The sequence below is a fragment of the Herpailurus yagouaroundi genome, unplaced genomic scaffold (genome assembly GCF_014898765.1).
Source record: "Herpailurus yagouaroundi ecotype Mexico unplaced genomic scaffold, PumYag 253, whole genome shotgun sequence".
NCBI classification, from domain to species: domain Eukaryota; kingdom Metazoa; phylum Chordata; class Mammalia; order Carnivora; family Felidae; genus Herpailurus; species Herpailurus yagouaroundi.
Genome location: NW_024412470.1, coordinates 4172259 through 4192518, shown reverse-complemented (window position 1 = coordinate 4192518; position 20260 = coordinate 4172259). Strand labels below are relative to the sequence as shown.

Here is a 20260-nt window from a genome sequence, read left to right as displayed (position 1 = left end):
TCTGTCCCGTGTTAAGTCCCACTATATAATGCTGAGGAGAACAGGAATGTTCAAATCGTCATAACTTCTACATTACAGGTTGTGTTTAGATGTAGACCTAGAAGAGCCAGGACAAACCAGACCAGGTGGGGAAGAACATAGCACTGACCTTCTAAAAGCTTCCTGCATACTATTGCAAAAATAAGAAAGGAAGTTTCACCTTTGTTATAAAAACTCATCTAAGGTCAAAGTAAGCACTGTTAAAGTGTCTTCTTTAAAAAAAAATGGTTACAATTTAAAATCAAAGGAAAGATTTAATAGTATGAAGCTTATGTGGAATACACCATTCACTTACAAGTTGCTGCGGCTCCTTCATTTATAAGAGACAAATCTTTTTAAAGGATGCCATAGCAACAGTGAAAGCCCTTTCTCACACTGACAGGAATGAGTCTGTTGGGCTTCTGAAAGTTAGATTTCTGCTGATAGAATTAGCCATCCCTCGCAAGGTTTTAATCCAATACTGAATTGTTTATACAACGCTCTTCTCTAATGTACTGTAAGTAGTGACCCTCTGTATAGACTTTCATTTTCTGTGTCTGTTCCTTGTTGTGAACTTACGTATGTTAGTGAAATAAATTTTCAGCTTTCATGTTTCACCATTCATAAATACAAGTATGAAGTTTTTTTCCGCTCTTGTAGGAGAATAACAAGTTTGCTGGCGATGTGTTGTGACGAGGTTGACGTTCACTAGTGAGGCAGAATGAAATCACTCTTTTTGTCCCTGAAGGGGAACACGCACCTCTGCCATTTGCCTTCAAAACCATATTTTTCACTTGATTTTTACAACTTCACCAATGTCGGTAATTTTCCAGATGCCTTTATTTTTAGACATTAGAGAACTTAAATCCTGAGTCAGGAAGATTTATAAAATAGAAAACATTTCCCGGTCAGCCACCTCTGAAGGCAAACATATTCAGTGTCTGTTCTGAATAAATCCATTATGGATCCGTCCAGATCCATCTTCATACGTGTATCTTTCTGCATGTGTGTATATACATACACGTTACTTTTTATCTAACACAGGACAGACTTACAGTTCTGAATTTGCCCCTTCTCCTCCACCATCTCCTCTCCCACTCATGACCGAAATCTTGGGTTTCTCGCCGGTGCTGTGAGCGCTCCACCATGAGCAGCAGCGTGACCTATTCCCTTCCAGCGACGACTTGCGTGCACCGGGGGCAGAGCGCGTCTGAAGAGTCGGCGGTGTACTTCCAACAACGGGGGCATTTTTCTTTGGTGGTCGGCATGACGATTACTTTATAGGAAGACTCTTCGCGAATATCCCCACCTGGGAGAGAAAGGACACCAAGAGGCTTTCTGACGGGCCAGTCCGCTTGTATCCCTAGCTCCCGATGGCTCTGCCGGCGCTCCTTTTTTGAAACTTCTCCTTCCCCTGGTAAACCGGTCGTTTCTACTTCATTTGCCTCACACGCACACGGCTATGACGGGGGACTCACGATCTGACGACTGAGGATGGCCGAGGAATCGGGAGACCCTGAGTGAGAGGTTAACTGCTTTTTCTACAAGTCACTGAACTGTTATCTCCTCAGGCAGAGCAGAGCAGGCCTTCTAGCTCTTTAATCCAGGTTTAGTTCTGACAAATTACTTTGCCTCTCTAGCTACACAAGAATTTGACTTTAAAAAAAAATTTTTTTTTTTTTTACATTTGTTTTTTTGAGAAACAGTTGAGACAAAGCGTGAGCGGGGTAGGGGCAGAGAGAGACAGAGACACAGAATCCGAAGCAGGCTCCAGGCTCCGAGCAAGCGGTCAGCACAGAGCCTGACGTGGGGCTCGAACCCACAAACCGTGAGATCGTGACCTGAGCCTAAGTCGGACGCTTAACTGACTGAGCCACCCCGGAGCCCCTACGCAAGAATTTTTAAAAGTTGAAAAATTCTAGTGACAACTGCAGTGTGCCCACTTAAGATTGCTTGGTTTGACCAAAAGAAAACAAAAATTCCTCCATTATCAGTGCTCAGACTTCAGACTGAATACACGTAAGAAAGTTATTTTCTAGCCATAATACAAACAACGTACATTAACATTTTGAGAAGCAAGTGAGAATCTTTACTACGTGGTCAGGGTTTCCAGGCCTCAGATTTACACTGATGCCCACAAATTAGCCTCACACCTCCCGATGACACCTAACAACTCTGGAAAACACAGGCAGCATCCCCTTCCCAGAGATCCCGCGTGTTATTCTCTGTTAATGTTGCTGTGCCTCCATCGCATCACCGACAGTACTTGCTTGGGAGAGAGACCGTGGTGGGCACGAGTTCGATAAGACCTCTTCCTTAACCCTTCATTAAGAATGCCTACATCTTGGGGCGCCTGGGTGGGTTGAGTATGACTCTTGATTTCGGCTCACGTCCTGGTCCCAGGGTCGTGGGATCGAGCCCCATGTCGGGCTCTGCACTGAGCACGGAGACAGTCTCTCTCCCTGGCTCTGGCCCCGTCCCCCACCCGCACTCTCACTCTCTCTAAAATAATTTTTTAAAATGGCTAAATCTGTTAACATAGGGTGGGCAAAATAAGCAATTTCAGAGTCAACGCTGGAGAAGGGCAGGCTAGGCAGTACCAGGGTACTGAGTGTCAAAGGACAGGAGCACAAAAAGCCAACGGGAGTGAGTGAGGCCAACTAACTTCACACACAATGACAACTATCAATTACTCACAGGACAGCAAGGGAAGCTCTCTCCTCTCCCTAGTCCTGGGTTCCCAAGGTCATCATGCAGGATGCTTCTGAGAGCTCACACAGAAACTTGAGCCACTTCCCATAAAAAGATGTATTCTAAGAACATATCTGCCTTTAGAATACACCTAATCCACGGGAAAGCTGGAGATGACCTTCGATTATCACTCAGTTCTCCAGGTCCCTCTCGTTACTGTGGCCTCCTCCTTACCTTCTAAATTGATCAGAAACGTCCCTTTGCGCTCAATCACATCTGTCGTTAGTGTTCGTGGTTCCTCAGGGAGTAAAGTCGTCTGGGAAGCCATCATTAATTCATTCAACTGAGAGGTGCTGGAAGTCTCCTCAGCTTGTAGCATCTGGGAACGAGCATGTCAAAGTTACCATCTCAATTTTTACTGCAAACTGAGGTTGTAAGAATAAATGCTACAGACTCTTGTGTTTTGTGAGTAACCCTTTGGTACCAATATCTCCTAAATCCATTCTTAACTAGAATGAAACGCTTCAGATTAAATCTTCCAGTCAAGGGGCACCTGGTGGTGCAGTCGGTTAAGGTCTGACTCTCGGTTTCTGCTCGAGTCATGATCTCACAGTTTGTGAGTTCAAGCCCCACGTCGGGCTCTGTGCTGATGGTGCGGAGCCTGCTTGGGATTCTCTCATTCTCTCTGCCCCTCCCCAACTTGTGCTCACTCGTGCGCTCTCTCTCCCTCTCTCTCTCTCCCTCTCTCTCAAAATAAATTTTAAAAAATTAAAAAAAAAATCCAGTCTGGGGCGCCTGGGTGGCGCAGTCGGTTAAGCGTCCGACTTCAGCCAGGTCACGATCTCGCGGTCCGTGAGTTCGAGCCCTGCGTCGGGCTCTGGGCTGATGGCTCGGAGGCTGGAGCCTGTTTCCGATTCTGTGTCTCCCTCTCTCTCTGCCCCTCCCCCGTTCATGCTCTCTCTCTGTCCCAAAAATAAATAAACGTTGAAAAAAAAAAATTAAAAAAAAATAAAATAAAAAAAAAGCATTTAAAAAATAAATAAATAAATAAATAAAATAAAAAAAAATCCAGTCAGTAGGTACCTCACTATGCTAGATGCTAAATGTCCCTTATGATTAGAAACACAGTGTTTCTTATCCCCATTTTCCAAATGAGGAAAGCCACTCGGAGGGGTGCACTCACCCACGGTTCTCAGGCAGCAGGTGGGGAGCTGCGATTCCAGCCCAGGTCTAGTGGCCTCATGGCCCAGACTTCTTTATCCTGCACCCTGCCTCCCGCTTTAGGAGAGGGGTCAAGGCGCTACATGAGCAGACCTGCTTTCGGCAACACAGACCAATGGAGGCAACTGAATTACCCCCAGAACTCTTCTGAAGTACTAGAAAGCTGGGTGTCTGATAAGAATTTTTCCATTTTTCATTGTAATTCTGCTCTTCAAAATGAGTTACTAAGCGAATATGGACATTCCTTTAAAAAAAAAAGCTCAAGAGAAAACAGGAGCTTTGAGGAAATTAATTTGGTTTTAACAAATTCATGTAATTGGTAACTGATAGATCCAGGACTCCATCATCTGACAGCTACCTAACGTAATTCCTAAGAAAAATACATTCATATTTTTTTAAATCCCTAAGTTTTTTCCAATGTAAATGATCCAAACAAGGTGTATTTTTTTAACTCACTACTCAGAACTAATGAAGTCAAAAGAAACATGACATGCAGGAGAAAAGCCCAGTACTAGGCTGTGTAGCCTTAGCTCGCTCACAGTTGCAACGGTCCTCAGTTTCCCGCTCATAACATAAAGGAGTCTGAGCCTGCCAACCGGTAGATTTTAAAACGTATCTTACTGAAATTCTCCGCTATGGTCAACGATCTCCTAGAGACTAGCTGTTTCAAGCCTCAAATCCTAATCTAATCACATTACTAAAAACTTAAAGTGAGCTTACCAACCAAATGAGATGGTCATTTTTCAGAAAACTATGATAGCAGTAAGACTTCTAAAATATAGATTATCAATTCTCTTCTCAAGCATTGAAAGTGGAGAAAAATCTTGAGCCAGTATGTTATCATGAAAGTCAATCTGGCCAATGAACCCCTAAGAATCCCAAGAAGAAAATTCTGATGGTCCTTTCGGAAATAAAAATAGGATGAATGCTTTCAGAGAATGCATGCTGATTTGCTACAGCAAATGAATTTTCTTCAGATTTCCTGAGAAAAAGGCTGAAATCCGTTCTTGGATTTGTTTTGACAAAATTCGCAGAAAACTACACCCTGAACACAAAACTCTCAATTTTTATGTACTGGAAACTAATGTCATCGGTTTCTGTCACATGCAAGTAGGCCCAAGGTTTTGCATTTCAAATAGGACTTTATTGCACCTTCCCTGCCCCTCTGGTAAAGTACATACTTTGCAGAAGGAGGGAAAGGAAGCACAGAAAAGTAGGAAACAGAATCTGTGATAATATCAGGGTTACAAGATTTGGAAACTACAAAATCTTACTTACACGGAGATTTTTAAAAGCCAAATTTCAGGTGAGGCTGTAGGATCCTAACATCATTTTCAAAGGTACAAACCACTCCTCACCTCTATTATCTCAAAAAGCAGCCCGGGCTCTATCACAATGGTAACCTGGTACTCGGCGGCATTTTTACCAGGGATGCTTCCAAGAAATGAATCTCTCATTGCACACGCGCCCTCTATTGCTTCCTCTAATCCTGGCTTCTTCCAGATAGAACTTGTTCGAATCCACCCAGTACGAAAAACACTCTTGGGTTCTATAAAAAAAAAAAAAAAAAAGGTAAAGTAATTCACATAGAGCCGTTTTAAACCATACGCAGACCTCTAACCATGAAATATTTATTCACAGAAAATAAGAATTGTTATTTATGGTAAATATTATGGAGCCATTCTAAATGTTTACCAAATATTTATATTCACATTTGGAAATCTAAACAAAGGAAAAAATATATAGTAAGACCTCAAAAGGAAAAAAAGGATGCCTAGAAGAAAATAAAATCGAAAAAACAGCCCCAAATTAACAGTAGTTGTCTTTGCGTAGCGAGATTGTGAGTGACTTTTTCTCTTTGAATTTCTATAGTTCTAATTTACTATAAGCTTACTAATTAACAATCAGGGGGAAAAAACCGTGATAAAAATATTCACTAAAGGCACCACACTCTGTCTTAATAAAACCTAAAATATATTTCACACATTTATAAAGGCATCGAGGAAAAACTGATTTTGCGGTCATGTCCAGTTGCTCGTACGTTTCAGAAAGCACTCCGTGGTGGCTGGCAGGCCATTCTGAAATGCATCGTACGCGGCCCCAAACAAGGGCAGAGACAGTTGAAGGGCCAAGACCTGTCCTGCCACACGCGCGCGCCGTGGACGGGAAAGCGCCCCTTCCACGGAGTAGAGAAAACCAGAAATCGCATCCTCACCAGGGAGGGGTCTTTCTCCTCAGGAGAACAAATCGAGTGTTCCTTACCTTTGACGTAAGGTATGTGCTGGAACGCTTCCTCAGCCAGGTGAGGAAGAATGGGAGCAAAAGAACGAACCATCACGTCCAAGATTTCAGCCAGGGCGGTCTGGCAGGAGCGCCGTCCGGGGTCGCCGGCGCTTTCACAGTAGAGCCTGGGCGAGAACAAAGTGCGCGGCGGGGCGTTACACGCACGCAAGTGCGAGCGCCGAGGCGGGGCCTGCCTCGGGCTGGTCTCCTCCCGCAGTGGCCGATCCTCTGGCTCTCACCACCTTCCGATTTTCCGAGGCAGACGTTCCATCACGGAACTTGACTGATCAACCCTCTGTCCCGGTTGGCCCCTTGCGGGTGCGCTCGCCTTCCCCCACCACTCCCCGCAGCGGCGCCGCGTCCACGTCGGTTTTCCGAGAGACGACAGCCGGAACCCTGACCACTGATACGTTAGTTGATGGTATTCATCTTCCTGCGTTCGGAGGACTGGGGGTCACGATCCCCGTGTGTGAGGTCCCTGAGGTGCTCACGGGTCGGGGCTGACACGTCACGGTGGCTCACCCGCCACCCAGGAAGACTAAGCACCAAGCCCTCCTCTGAAAGGATACTGGATAGTAGTGATCTGACGCAATGTTCGTACGGTAACAGTTGCCTGTCTCTTGGTCTCTCCTCAAAATTTATAAACTCCTCTGAAAACAGGGACTAGATTCATTACCCCCACTGGCACCTGTTGCTTAGTGCGCGCTCACTTTACCACGCAGAGCACAAAGCACGTTCCTTATATCATCTCTTCTCATAATCACATTATGAGGTTGTATTACCCCTGAACTCAAGAACCCAACTTCTTCATGACTGCACAGTGCCGCCCGTCTGGCTCACCGATGTACGCCCGGGGTTTGTCAAGCAGAGTAGACACTCAAGAAATGTTTGAATATTCAGTCCCACATACCTGTCTTTGATTATGCTGAAATAAAAGTTGGAGAGTTCTCTGGTATAAAATGCTCGTAACAGCCGAACAACTTTTCCAAAATCATATTGTTTGTATGAATCGGTAATCTAAGGAACAAAAGCCAGAACAAATTTGGAAGATGGAATAAGCAAGCAAAAATGCAAGTCCTGTGAGCTTGCATTATCCTCCCTGGATCCCTCAGCGAGCCTAGCCCTGGCCCTATGAGCAAAATGTGTTCCTTTTCAAAATCTGTTCAAAGGCAACAGATACAAAACAGGAGATACGCAGTAGTGACAGGATCTTTGAAACATTTCTGGCTATCAAATTTGACTATCCTCAGAAAACACTGAACATTCTACTCTGGAAACTACAAAAGAATACTCGTCAAAGGAATCAAGTTTTTTTGTTTTTAATGTTTAGTTTTGAGACAGAGAGAGAGAGAGAGAGAGTGAGCAAGCATGAGCGGGGGAGGGGCAGAGAGAGAGGGAGACACAGAATCGGAAGCAGGCTCCAGGCCCTGAGCTGTCAGCACAGAGCCCAATGCCAGGCTCGAACTCACAATCTGTGAGATCACGACCTGAGCCAAAGTCGGATGCCCAACCGACTGAGCCACCCAGGTGCCCCAGGAATCAGGTTTTAAATGATAAACCACACTATTTTAAAACAGCAGAGACTACAAGTTGCCACTGTTCCCTCATTTTCGCCAGAAAAGTAAAATTGGGCAAACGTCTGCAGGGACATTTCTGACACAGGGTACGTGGAAGCAACCACATTTCCAATTTTTGAGAAAACACAAATTATCTGTGTATATATAAATGGGAGAATATCTTACGAAACACAGAGGAACAGTCATTTCAGTTATTTCTATTCTTTGAAGAGTGCATCTACAGATAAAATATAGCTCCACTTTATTCCTTCTTCTTGGGGAAATATGTAAGGCAGACCTTGAAAGAAAAGTGTCATCTTAGGGGAAGTCTGGGCCTACTGTTCCCACCAGGTACTGTGAGTCTCCTGAAAAACCACCAAAGAAATCCCAAGACTCCACTACCTAAAGTGAGCCTAAGAATGTGTGGACCTCACCAAGCATGACTTTTCTCAGTGCCATGGTTACTGTTTCTAGTAATGTCTGTTCTGCTTGCGTGCAACTCCAATTTCAACATTCCACAGTGCTGGTATTTCTATTTGCCAAAGGCTTAGTAGTTCATACTTACCTTGTTTGCTAAATCCTGCAGTAAGTGTAGCATATACTGGTCTATGACATACATATCGTTAACAGGAATGGCATCTGTTTCTGGGTTGAAACCACTGACATTTCCCAAAAGAAAGCGGAGTGTATTCCTAAGCTATCGAGAAAAAAATATGCAGTCAAAAACAAACGTGAGCCTTTAATTCTTACTGAAAAGTTTTTTCTGTAATTTTTATCCAACTCGTGACTTTCTTAATGGGATTTTTTTTTTTTTATACATATATCATTCCTAAATGATACTACAAATGTCAAAAAACAGACTCTCATTTCAATAGCCCAGGTATAGAAACCACCTCTGGACTCTACACATGAAGACTGAATTTTCATTGTTATTTCTTTATAACCTTATAAAGGCAAATCCCCCTTCAGTGGCCCAGTGTGTTCCTCTGTATAGGTAAGAATGTTATTTTCACCTGCTTCCCAGGCAAAAATAAAGATAAATGGAATGAATGTGAAAGCTCACAGAGCACACAAAAAGTATATAAAATTAATATAATTTTGTATTATCTTATGCTAGGTTATATTTTATAAAATATAAAGACAGCATATAAAATTATTAGGATTACACTATGTTTTCACTGTTTTGAAATGCCAAATAAAATGTACTTCATTTAAAAAAAAAGTCATTTAGCTCACTTTTTATTCGGAAATGGGAAGAAGTGACGCTGACCTTGTTAATATCATCTCTGGCAGCATTAAGTGCAGCTGGACCAATGGTCACTTCAGTGAAGACGTTGGACTCGGCCACCCACCAGCGAAGGACATCAGCACCATAGGGAGGCTCTTTGCTTTGATCCTTTCGGTGGAGGGAAAAACATATTAACATATACATGGTGAACGAATGTTTTCGATATTCTTCCTCTGACATATTTGAGCTCAAAGTGAGCATAACATATACTTGCACTGTAATGAAATAAGGGCTAACAATCTCAGAGATCCGCTGTGTCTAAAAACCAACACTGGGAAAAAGTATGCTCTGCGATCTTGTTTCATGCGTGGATGCGGGCATTTCTGTATCCATCCGTGACCGCTGGGGTCGAAGCAGCGCCCTGATGCCTCTCTGATGGTGGAGGGGGTGCTCCCTAGCCACTCCGTACACACAGCAGTGATTACTGGGCATTAGGAGGGTGGTACAAAGCCAGAGGAGTAATGGGTATCTGGGTGGCTCAGTCAGTTAAGTGTCTGACTCTTGATCTCAGCTCAGGTCTTGATCTCAGGGTCATGAGTTCAAGCTCCACTCTGGGCTGTGTGCTGGGCATGAAGCCTACTTAAAAAAAAAAAAAAAAAAAAAAAAAAAAGCCAAAGGAGTAAAACGACAGGTGATTTCTTTTCTGAAAGCAACTCCAAAATAAACCAAATTATTAGCAACTCCAGATACGATGCTCATTAATGACCCAAGGTAAGGGGCAGAATTTCTGAGAATGTAATAATGAAGCATGAATTGTAATCTCATTGTTTTCTTATACTGATTCCACTGAACTGTACATTTTTATTGTTTTTTTAAATAAATTTTTACAAATTCTGAAGTTCAGTTAAACAAAGAGATAGCATGGTTCAGGACCCAGAGACTCAGACCTGAAATGAGTCAATAGGGCCACAACCCCAGCCCTTCCCTTTTTCATTAAAATCACATATTACCTAAGAGCCTAGATTTAAAACACAGTAAGGCACCTGCTATTAGCATAAAAGATAGGTTTTCATTATTTTTTTTTTACATCAAAGTAACTACATTAAAGATTTTGGCTGCCAATTTAGAAGCCTTAAAGCAAAAATAAAAAGACTTTTTAGAGAACCACCTACTTGTCCTCCATTGATGACCACATCAGGATCAATGACATTCCCAAGAGACTTGGACATCTTTTCTCCCTTTTCTCCAAGGGTAAAGCCATGAACAACCACTGTCCTAAGAAAACAAATCAGCTATTATGATAACACAATTCCAACATTCTTTTTGAAGGTCACTTATAGTTTAAAAAGAGTTATCTTAGCTTGATCCAAAAACCAGAATTTTTCTTGACAGATTATGCATGAAAGCTTTTCTTGAAAGCCTAATTCTCAGCTGCTTATTTGTGATGACTGTTAGATAATAAGCTCTCTACTTATACATAGAAATTACTTTTTCAAATTTTTTTTTTCAACGTTTATTTATTTTTGGGACAGAGAGAGACAGAGCATGAACGGGGGAGGGGCAGAGAGAGAGGGAGACACAGAATCGGAAACAGGCTCCAGGCTCTGAGCCATCAGCCCAGAGCCTGATGTGGGGCTCGAACTCACGGACCGCGAGATCGTGACGTGGCTGAAGTCGGACGCTTAACCGACTGCGCCACCCAGGCGCCCCTGAAATTACTTTTTTGAGAGAGAGAGAGAGAGAGAGAGAGAGCGAGAGAGCGCGAGAGAGAGAGACAGAAAATCCCAAGCAGGCTCCACACTCAGCACGGAGCCCGACGCAGGGCTTGATCTCATGACCGTGGGATCATGACCTGAGCCAAAATCAAGAGTTGGACACTCAACCGACCGAGCCACCCAGGCGCCCCATACCTAGAAAAATTTTGATGTTTACATTCACTATACAAATATTTTCCTGAGCATCTATGATGTTTTCATTTTGGTCATTAAAACTAACCAGGAAAAATGTCTTATTACTATGTATTGTTATGTCTCAAAAAGAACAGATTATCACCTCAAAATATTTTCAAAAAGACAACGTGAGAAAACTACATCTGCTGTTCTACTGGCTTCTAACAGCAGGTTATAGTAGTGTCTGGCCGGCTCAGTCAGTGGAGCATGCAACTCGATCTCAGGGTTGTAGGTTCAAGCCCCGTGTTGGGGGTAGAAATTACTCAAAAAAAAAAAAAAAAAACTACAATCTTTAACCAATCAAATAAAAGCAGGTTATACAAGAAACCTACACATGTAAATTGTTCTGGGATGGGTTTTCGTTGTAAGATAGTAAAAATCTTAAGCTATTCAAAAATTTTTCCGATTCTCTATCCACACACTTGAATAAGGAAAACCAATTATCTGTAACTTAATACCTAATTTAACAAAATAAGAATGTTTCAGTTAATTAGCCACTTGTGGACATTACAGATACAAGGAGATGTGACCTCAGGCCGTCTTCAAGCATCGCAGAGTACCATCCTCCACGTCAAGTCTTCCCATATTTCAAGATCTAGCTCTTCGGAGATTTCCCCACTCCTCCAGTCGATGCTGACTTTACCTCTTGTGGGAATTACGGTCTGTGTCAGTGACAAGACTTCTCTGTATTGCTGTTTGTTTTTTTTAACTTCAAACTCATTTCTCATGAAACAAGAGACTAAGCTAACAAAGGAGGTGCTTTATCATATCCAGGCATAACTCGGAGATATTGCAGGTTTGGCTCCAGACCACTGCGATCAAGTGCATATAAAAGTTATGTCTACACTACTGTATTCTATGAAGTGTGCGAAAGCATTATGTCTAAAAAAACTATGTACATGTCTTAAGTAAAAAATACTTTATTGCTAAAAAACGCTAACTATCACCTGAGCTTTTAGCAAACTGCAATGTTCTTGTCGGCGGGAGGTCTTGCCTCGATGCTGATGGCTGCTGACCGGTCAAGGTGGAGGTCGCTGACAGCGAGGATGGCTGTGGCAATTTCTTAAAGACAACAGTGAAGTCGGGCACACTGCCTGACCCTGCCTTTCACACACCACTTCTCTGGGCACGCAATGCTGTCTTACACCGTTTTACCCAGAGAACAACTCCTTTCGAAACTGAGCCAAGGCCCTCAAACCCTGCCACTGTCTTACAACTAAATTCATGTGATACTCCAAATCCTTCACTGTCCTTTCCAACCATCTGCACAGCCTCTTGGCCAGGAGTAGATTCCATCTCAAGAAAGCACCTTCTTTGTTCGTCTGTAAGAAGTGGCTCCTCACTGTGAAAGCTGTGTCATGAGACTGCACGATTCGGTCCCGTCTCCAGGCTCCACTTGTGACTCTGCCTCTCCTGCCGTTTCCACCACGTCTGCAGGCACTTCCTCCACGGAGGTCCTGAGCCTTCAATTTATAAAAAAAATGCAGCATCTGCGAAGCGCAACACAGCGAGTTCTGCCGGGATAACTGCTCGGCACGGGGCTTGGCACCGGCCAGGGCGCCGCACAGGTCCTCACAGCGTGAGGACACCTTTAGCTCAGCTTGAACACTTACTTAAAAGGTGCTTTTTTCCTTGTTGCCGCACTTGTTAATAAAGAAGACTGAAACCAACCACCAAGCTGGTCTTTTCCTTCCAAGTACAAATCTGCTCTTTGGTCAGTACCTCAAAATAAATATTAAAGAACAGAGAAATTTAAGTTAATTAAAATGGGAAGATGAAAGTAAATAAGCATCAAAGTGTTAACATAATAAAAGCAATCACGTCATTTATTTCATGCGTCATGCTACCAGTCGCTGGAGCTATTACCCTCTCGCTGCCCATTTATTAATCAAGAGAAACAGAATAAACATTGGAGTATGATCTCCTAAACTAGAAGTAACTAAAACACTACCTAAGTTAGGGACTGATTGGGACGCCCGTGTGGCTCAGTCAGTTGCACCTCTAACTTCAACTCAGGTCATGACCTTGCAGTTTGTGGGTTCGAGCCCCACATCGGGCTCTCTGGTGTCAGTGCAGAGCTGCTTCAGACCCTCTGGCCCCCTTCTCTCTGCTCCTCCCCCACTCAGGCTCTTCTTTCTCTCTTAAAAATAATAAATAAAGATTTAAAAAATTAAAAAAAGGATAGTGACTAATTAATAATTACTGATATCAATATTTTCAGTTGTCTCTTATGAAAATGAGCATCTAGCTTTATGTTAATTCATTTGATTCTCACAGTAACTCTATAAGGTAGGTATTATCATCATCCCATTTCACAGATGAGGAAGGTGAAACACTGAGATGTTTTAGAACTTGTCCAAATTTATGGGACAGTAAGCGACAGAGAGGGATTCTGAATCTAGACAACCTGGCACTGGAGTACATTTAACCAAGAAATTAAACAAATCAGAAAAAAGAATCTTTTAAAAAGGGCAAGTTATAAACTTCTAATTTGACAATGACCCAGTCAAAGATGGACCAACTATTAAAAAGCCATGTGAGACAGGGGTTGGGGTGAGCGATGAGGGGTTGGGGTAGGAGGGATGAATGGCAGAGCACAGAGGATTTTTAGGGCAGTGAAAATACTCTATGTGATACTATAATGATGGATACATGTCCATTATACCTTTGTCCAAACCTATAATATGTACAACACCAACAGTGGACCATAACGTAAACTACGGACTTTGGGTGGTCATGATGTGACGCTGCAGGCTCATCTACGGTAACAAATGTCCCACTCTGGTGGAGGATACTGATAATAAGAGAGGCTATGCATTTGTGGGGGCAGGAGGTATATGGAAAATCTCTACACCTTCTTCTTAATTTTTTAAATATTTATTTTGAGACAGAGAGAGAGAGCATGCAAACAGGGGAGGAACAGAGAGAGAGGGGGAGAGAGAGAGTCCCAAGCAGGCTCCACACTGTCAGCACACATCCCAACGTGGGGCTTAAACTCACGAGGCGTGAGATCATGACTTGAGCCGAAACCAAGAGTAGGTCATTTAACTGACTGAGCCACCCAGATGCCCTTGAGTGTTTATTACTTTTGAGAGAGACAGAGAGAGAGAGAGAGAGAGAGAGAGAGAGAGAGAGAGAATATGCGCTGGGGAGGGGCAGAGAGAAAGGGAGGCAGAGAATCCAAAGTGGGCTCTGCACTGTCAGTACGGAGCCCAGTGTAGGGCTTGAACTCACGGACTGTGAGATCATGACCGGAGCTGAAGTTGAAGTTGGACACTTAACTGACTGAGCCACCCAGGCTCCCCTCTTCTTAATTTTGCTATAAAACTAAAATGGTTCTTTAAAAAAAAATAAAGTCTTTTAAAAGAAGATGTAGTAAAAGGAGAAAAAAATGTGGGGCCCCTGGGTGGCTCAGTTGGTTGGGCCAATGACTTAGGCTCAGGTCATGATCTTGCGGTTTGTGAGTTCGAGCCCCACGTCGTGCTCTGTGCTGACAGCTTGGAGCCTGGAGCCTACTTAGGATTCTATGTCTCCCCCTCTCTCTACCCCTACCCTGCTCACGCTCTGTGTCTCTCTGTCTCTCAATAATAAATAAATGTTTAAAAAAATTTTTTTAAAAGTTAAAAATTAAAAAAAAGGAGAAAAAATGCCCTATGAACAACTTAGTCTCAAATTTGTTAGGACATATACATAAGCAAGCTTCAGGGCTACTTCAGCATTCAACAGTTAACCAGTTAATTCAGGAGTTAACAATCTAAGATAAAAGACCATTTGGCAAACATCGTAAGTAACAATCATTTCAGTCAAGACTCATCAAGGGTGAAAATTTGGTGAGAACACAGGGTATTTCCATAGTTGTCAAGTGTCTCTCTATAAGACACTTCCTAACGTAACAACCCCTCTGGCGAGATGGGGGTAAGAAGTCACCGTAATGGAGAAAACAAGCAGACACCACTTCCAAGTGACCAAAGTTCAACATCACTGGTAAGTCACTGTGTGACTTCTGTTACGATGTGGAAAAGGACACAGTGTCTCTTCCGTGATATTCCTGCCCCAAACGCATAGTCTAAACCACATCATAAGAACACATTACACAAACTCAAAATGAGGGGCCATCGACAAAATAACCTGTACATTTATGTACGTCAAGGGCATGAAAGACAAGATCAGAGTAAGACTAAAGCGACGTGACACCCATGCCACGTATGGTCTTAGACCCTAGGACACTTATTTTCCCTCCTTCCCGAGAAAGGGCGTCACTGGGTGAAATGTGAATAAGGTCTGTAGATAGGTGACAGGATGGTGACAGGATGGAATCAGGGTCATTTCCTGAGTTTGATACTCATATTGTGATATAAGAGACTGTCCATGTTTTTAGAAAACATACACCGAAAAATTTAGGGATAAAACAGCATCAAGTCTGCAACTTACCCTTAAGTGGTACAGAAAAAACTGTATATACATAGCCATAGGGAAAAAATATATAAAGCAAACAGTAAAATGCTAACTTTGGAAAATCTAGATGAAGGGGAGATGCTACTTCCTTACACTGCTCTGTGACTTTTCAGAATAAAATGTTATTTATTTATTTATTTTTAAAGAATATGAGGGGCGCCTGGTGGCTTGGTCGGTTGAGCTGAGACTTCGGCTCGGGTCATGATCTCACAGTTTGTAGGTTCAAGCCCCACGCTGGGCTCTGTGCTAACAGCTCAGAGCCTGGAGCCTGCTTCATATTCTGTGTCTCCCTCTCTCTGCCCCTCCCCTGCTCGGGCTCTGTCTCTGTTCCTCAATAACAAATAAATGTTAAAAAAAATTTTTTTTAATAAAAAAATAAAAAATAAAAAATAAAAAAAGGAACATGAGGTCTTTGGGAAAGATTATTCCCCTATTTTAAATCTAAACTCACAACTTTAAAAGCCCCTTCTACTTGTGAAATGAAGATCGGTCCTTATGCCCTAAATATTGAGGATTCAGGGTTATAATCCTTATGTGACAATGCGGGTCTGGGGGGAGGTGGGAGACAAAATTAAAATAATTAAATCAAGCCAGTTCCATTCATTCAACATTTCTGGCACTTATCACCTGACAGGCACTGTACTAGGTCCTGGGGCAGAAAATGCAAAGAAGTCTGGCATCTGTCTTCTTGGAGCTGACAGTTAGGGGGTGAACTTTATGTTAAATAAGAAATAATTGTGCTGGTTGTTATCATGGCAAAACTGCACTTCAGCCTAGTCTCCGCAGCCAGGAAAGTCTAAGAGGGTAAGAAGACAAATGCATATGCAGTAAGAACAAAATGTTTTAGCCTCAACATCTAGAATGCTACATCTACAACCTACTTTTCTTCTCCCTCTACTGACTTGTAGCCATTTGTAACCCTAACCTTCTTTTTTAAATCTTTTTTTAATGTTTATTTTTGAGAGAGTGAGAAAGACACAGACAGGGCGTGAGCATGGGAGGGGCAGAGAGAGAGGGAGACACAGAATCCGAAGCAGGCTCCAGGCTCCGAGCTGTCAGCACAGAACCCGACGTGGGGCTCGAACTCACGAGCCTTCAAGCTGTGAGATCATGACCTGAGCTGAAGTCGGCTGCTTAACCTACTGAGCCACCCAGGCGCCCCTATAACCCTAAACTTTTATAAATCCTCTTCCACCCAAGATGTTAACCTCCTATTGCTGACCACTTTGGGGATGTGGCAGTAATCAAGGAGATGATTGATAACAGAATGCTAGTGGAAATCTTTTCCTGAAGGAAGGAAGGAAGGCAGGAAGGCAGGAAGGAAGGAAGGAAGGAGCGAGCAGAAAGAATCACCAAATCCTCTTCCTCTCTGAAAGCTGCCTGCTCAGGGGCTGGTGAAACAATCACTGACAGTAACCGGGCATCAAACCGAAGTTCTGTCACCTTACTGCAAACACTGCTTCTGAGCCTTGATTAACACACCTCCCAAACAAGGGGTTTAAATAATCTCTAAAACCTTTGCCCTGAAAGTTTAAAAAGCTGGCTACTGCCCAAAGACTTACAGTCATCAGGACACCAGCAATCTGACTGCACGGGGGCGGCACTGAGGCTGCCAGAGTCCCAGTCCTGTGTGTGGGACGCACCAGGTGTGGGGTCAGAGCTTAACCTTCCCACGTGCCCAGGTCTTTACTAAGATGAGGACAACCCCAAATGTATTTACCTTACGAGGCTGTAAGAGAGATTAAAGAAGCAATAGGACATGCTGTGTACACAGCACATTATCAGTAAACGTTAATTATTACAAAGATTTATCACAAAGGGCACTGACATTTCCTGATGGAAAATTAAGAAAGGTGTATTTTTTCAAATCATTTTTATATACAAGAATACTTGTGAAAGTATCGTTATCCTAAACTATTTTAAAAATACGTGGTCTCTGATTCTGTCCTAGAAATATATGTTGCAACGCTCTAATAAAATAGGAGGACATCAGCCTACTAATCACAGCACAACAAAACAGCTCATACTTAGCAGGGGTCAAGTCTCAATGCCTTTTCCATTCTCATATAGGTACTGAATTGCTGGAACTGGGAAGGAAGCAAAATACCATCCTAGAAAAGGAAGTGTAACCCCAGAAAGCTTCTGCAAGCCAGAGCCTTTCATGGTGGTGTATGAAACCAGTGGAAAAAGATGGACGGGGTAGTGGGGTGTTTGGGCGTAGCAGAGCTCTGGACAAGAAATGAAAAAAATAAAGCTTGTAGGAACTTTAGAAACAAAGATAAGCTTAGTCTTAAACGGGAAGAAATATGAAGATCTGTCAAACTAAGGTGCTGGAATACTCTGGAATTACTGTACAGCTACAACCACATGTGATGAATTATTGGGACTATTCCCTATTTTAGTAAGTTTATTTTTAGTAACGGTTGTTTTTCCTAGCAAATGTACATTCTCACTTTAAGAAATCTGTAAAACACTGGGAAGTTAAAACAAAATAAAATCACCTATATCCCACTACCTAGAGATAACCATTTCATTACAGCGCATCTCTTCCCAGTCTTTTGTCTGTGCTCAACATTTCCATGAGTTGTTAGCAAATCACGATATTTGCCTATATCCTTTTATTTTGTATTCTGTACTTTTTCAAATTTAGCATGCCCTTAGATAATACCCATACCCTCAATTATTTTTCAAAAACATTACTTAATGGCTGCATATGATTCTGATGTATGAATGTATACCATATTGCTTTAGTAATTTTTCTACACATAGACAATGAATTACTGTGCCAAATCACATACTATTAAAATAGCATTGTAAAGAAAGAAAGAAAGAAAGAAAGAAAGAAAGAGAGAAAGAACACTGTAATGAATATCCTCACACACAGTTCTTCATCCAGATTTGATCACTTGAGAGAGTGCAGGTGTGTGAGCAGGGGAGGGGGAGAGGGAGAGAACCCCAAGCAGGTTCAGCATTGTCAGCACAGAGCCCGATGCGGGGCTCGAACTGACAAACTGCAGTGAGTGAGCAGTGCGTAAGCTCATGACCTGAGCTGAAACCAAGAGCCAGACACTTAAATAACTGAGGCACCCAGGAGCCCCACATCTGACCACTTGGACAGGAGAGATGCCCATAAATAGAATTTTTTGGTCAAACGACAGAAAACCAATCCAAAGCTTCTGAGGCATAATGCAAAAATCCTTTCCAGTCCACCTGTGCCAGATTACATTCCAACAGCAGTGCACAAGAGGGAGCAACGGTGCCAACTTTTTCTGCCTATTTTTTAATCTTCTTTCCTCTTTTTCTTCCCTCAATAGACCTTCTAGTAAAAGAAAAAACTAGAAATAAACCTGGGTGTTGTAATACTCCAGGAAAAGTCGCAATCAACCATGTGGCAAAAGGCTAATATTTCTGTTACAGTAACTTTCTTTCTTAGGAAAATTATAAAAATCATAAACTATTCAGTACCTCTAAGATTATGATTTAGGCATGGTAGTAAATAAAGAATAAACTAATTACAGTGTTAAAAAAAACTCTCAAAGCAAAATCAGCCAAAAATTGAGTAGTCTATAATTTCATTACTAAATTTGTTTAACTTAGCTGAACTGACAAAGTTTGAGCAAGATTATATTGTATTTAAGAAGGCAAGTTATAGAACTAGCACAAAACATATCTGTCACAACTACTGCTTAACCAACGTAAAATAATTTAAGCCAAGAGTAATCTGTCAAAAATGTTAGGATATAATTATCAATTTAAAAAATTAGGCTATTTGTAAACTATCATCTATGTTCTTAATAGGGTAATCCTTTAAAAAAGGCTTTGTAAATCTAAACTGTAAATAATAGTTTCTCTTTTAAAAAAATGATCTTTTTTCTATTTATTTCTCTTTATTTGTTAAAAAAAAACAAACAAATGAAGTAGAATAAGTATTTTACAACACTAATTCCTTGATAGGTGAAGATAAATAAGTTACGGCACATGCAGACGAGGGAACATTACTTAGCACTACAAAGAAATGAGCTATCAAGCCAGGAAAAGACACGAAGGGACCATGGATACATGTTAAGTAAAAGAAGCCAATCCGAAAAGCTACATACTGTGTGACTCCAACTATATGACATTCTGGAAAGGCAAAAACTATGGAGAGTACAAAGATCAGTGGTTGCCAGGGTCAGCTGGGAAGAAGGGATGAACAGGTGGAGCAAATTTTTAGTAAAATTTTAGTAAAATTCAGTAAAACTTAGTAAAACTGTTCTGTGTGATACTACAATGTTGGATACATGTTGTTATACATTTACCAAAACCCACAGAGCGCACACCAAGAGTGAATCCTAACTATGGACTGTGGGTGATCATGATTTGTTAATGTAGGTCCATCAATAGTAACAAATACACTACCGTAGTGTGAGTTGAAGGCAGGGGAGGTTATGGGGAAATGGAGGCACAGTGTATGGGATCTCTGTAATTTCTGCTAAAACTGTTCTAAAAAATAGAATTTACTTAAAATTTTTGAAAACATTATTTTTAATCACTGCAAAAATTAATGCCTTCGGTAAATGTTTAAAGAATGTTTTAGAAATGATTCACTTAAAAACGCCATTCCCTTTCAGAAAGCGTTCGGGTTTCAGTTTAAGTACTATTGACCTTGAACTCACAATCAAAGAGGTACCTGACCTGGTGTTCAAATTCTTAAGCCAAATCTTTCACTGTTGTAAAACATGTCAACGAAAAGTAAAACCAGTCATGTATGCCATAATCACCAAGTTCATCTTGTTAAACATCAACAGGTACTGATGAAGACTAGATAGCTCAATTAAACTCAAAAGTAAGTTGATTTTAGTTTGCAGTAACGTACTCTG

At 41.9% G+C, this 20260-nt stretch overlaps 1 protein-coding gene across 1 annotated transcript in view; it reads right to left on the bottom strand.

Moving 5' to 3' along the window:
* Positions 1-273: 273 nt before the first annotated feature.
* The window catches only part of IARS2 (isoleucyl-tRNA synthetase 2, mitochondrial), a 68778-nt gene continuing 48791 nt past the window's right edge, over positions 274-20260 (bottom strand). The window contains exons 15-23 of the mRNA XM_040461005.1: positions 12560-12668; positions 10170-10272; positions 9040-9165; positions 8335-8466; positions 7124-7230; positions 6193-6338; positions 5289-5479; positions 2944-3088; positions 274-1327 (exon numbers count right to left, since the gene is read on the bottom strand). Of these exons, the coding sequence (XP_040316939.1) occupies positions 1182-1327; positions 2944-3088; positions 5289-5479; positions 6193-6338; positions 7124-7230; positions 8335-8466; positions 9040-9165; positions 10170-10272; positions 12560-12668 (1205 nt within the window). The 3' untranslated portion in view covers positions 274-1181. The remainder of the gene's footprint in view (positions 1328-2943; positions 3089-5288; positions 5480-6192; positions 6339-7123; positions 7231-8334; positions 8467-9039; positions 9166-10169; positions 10273-12559; positions 12669-20260) is intronic.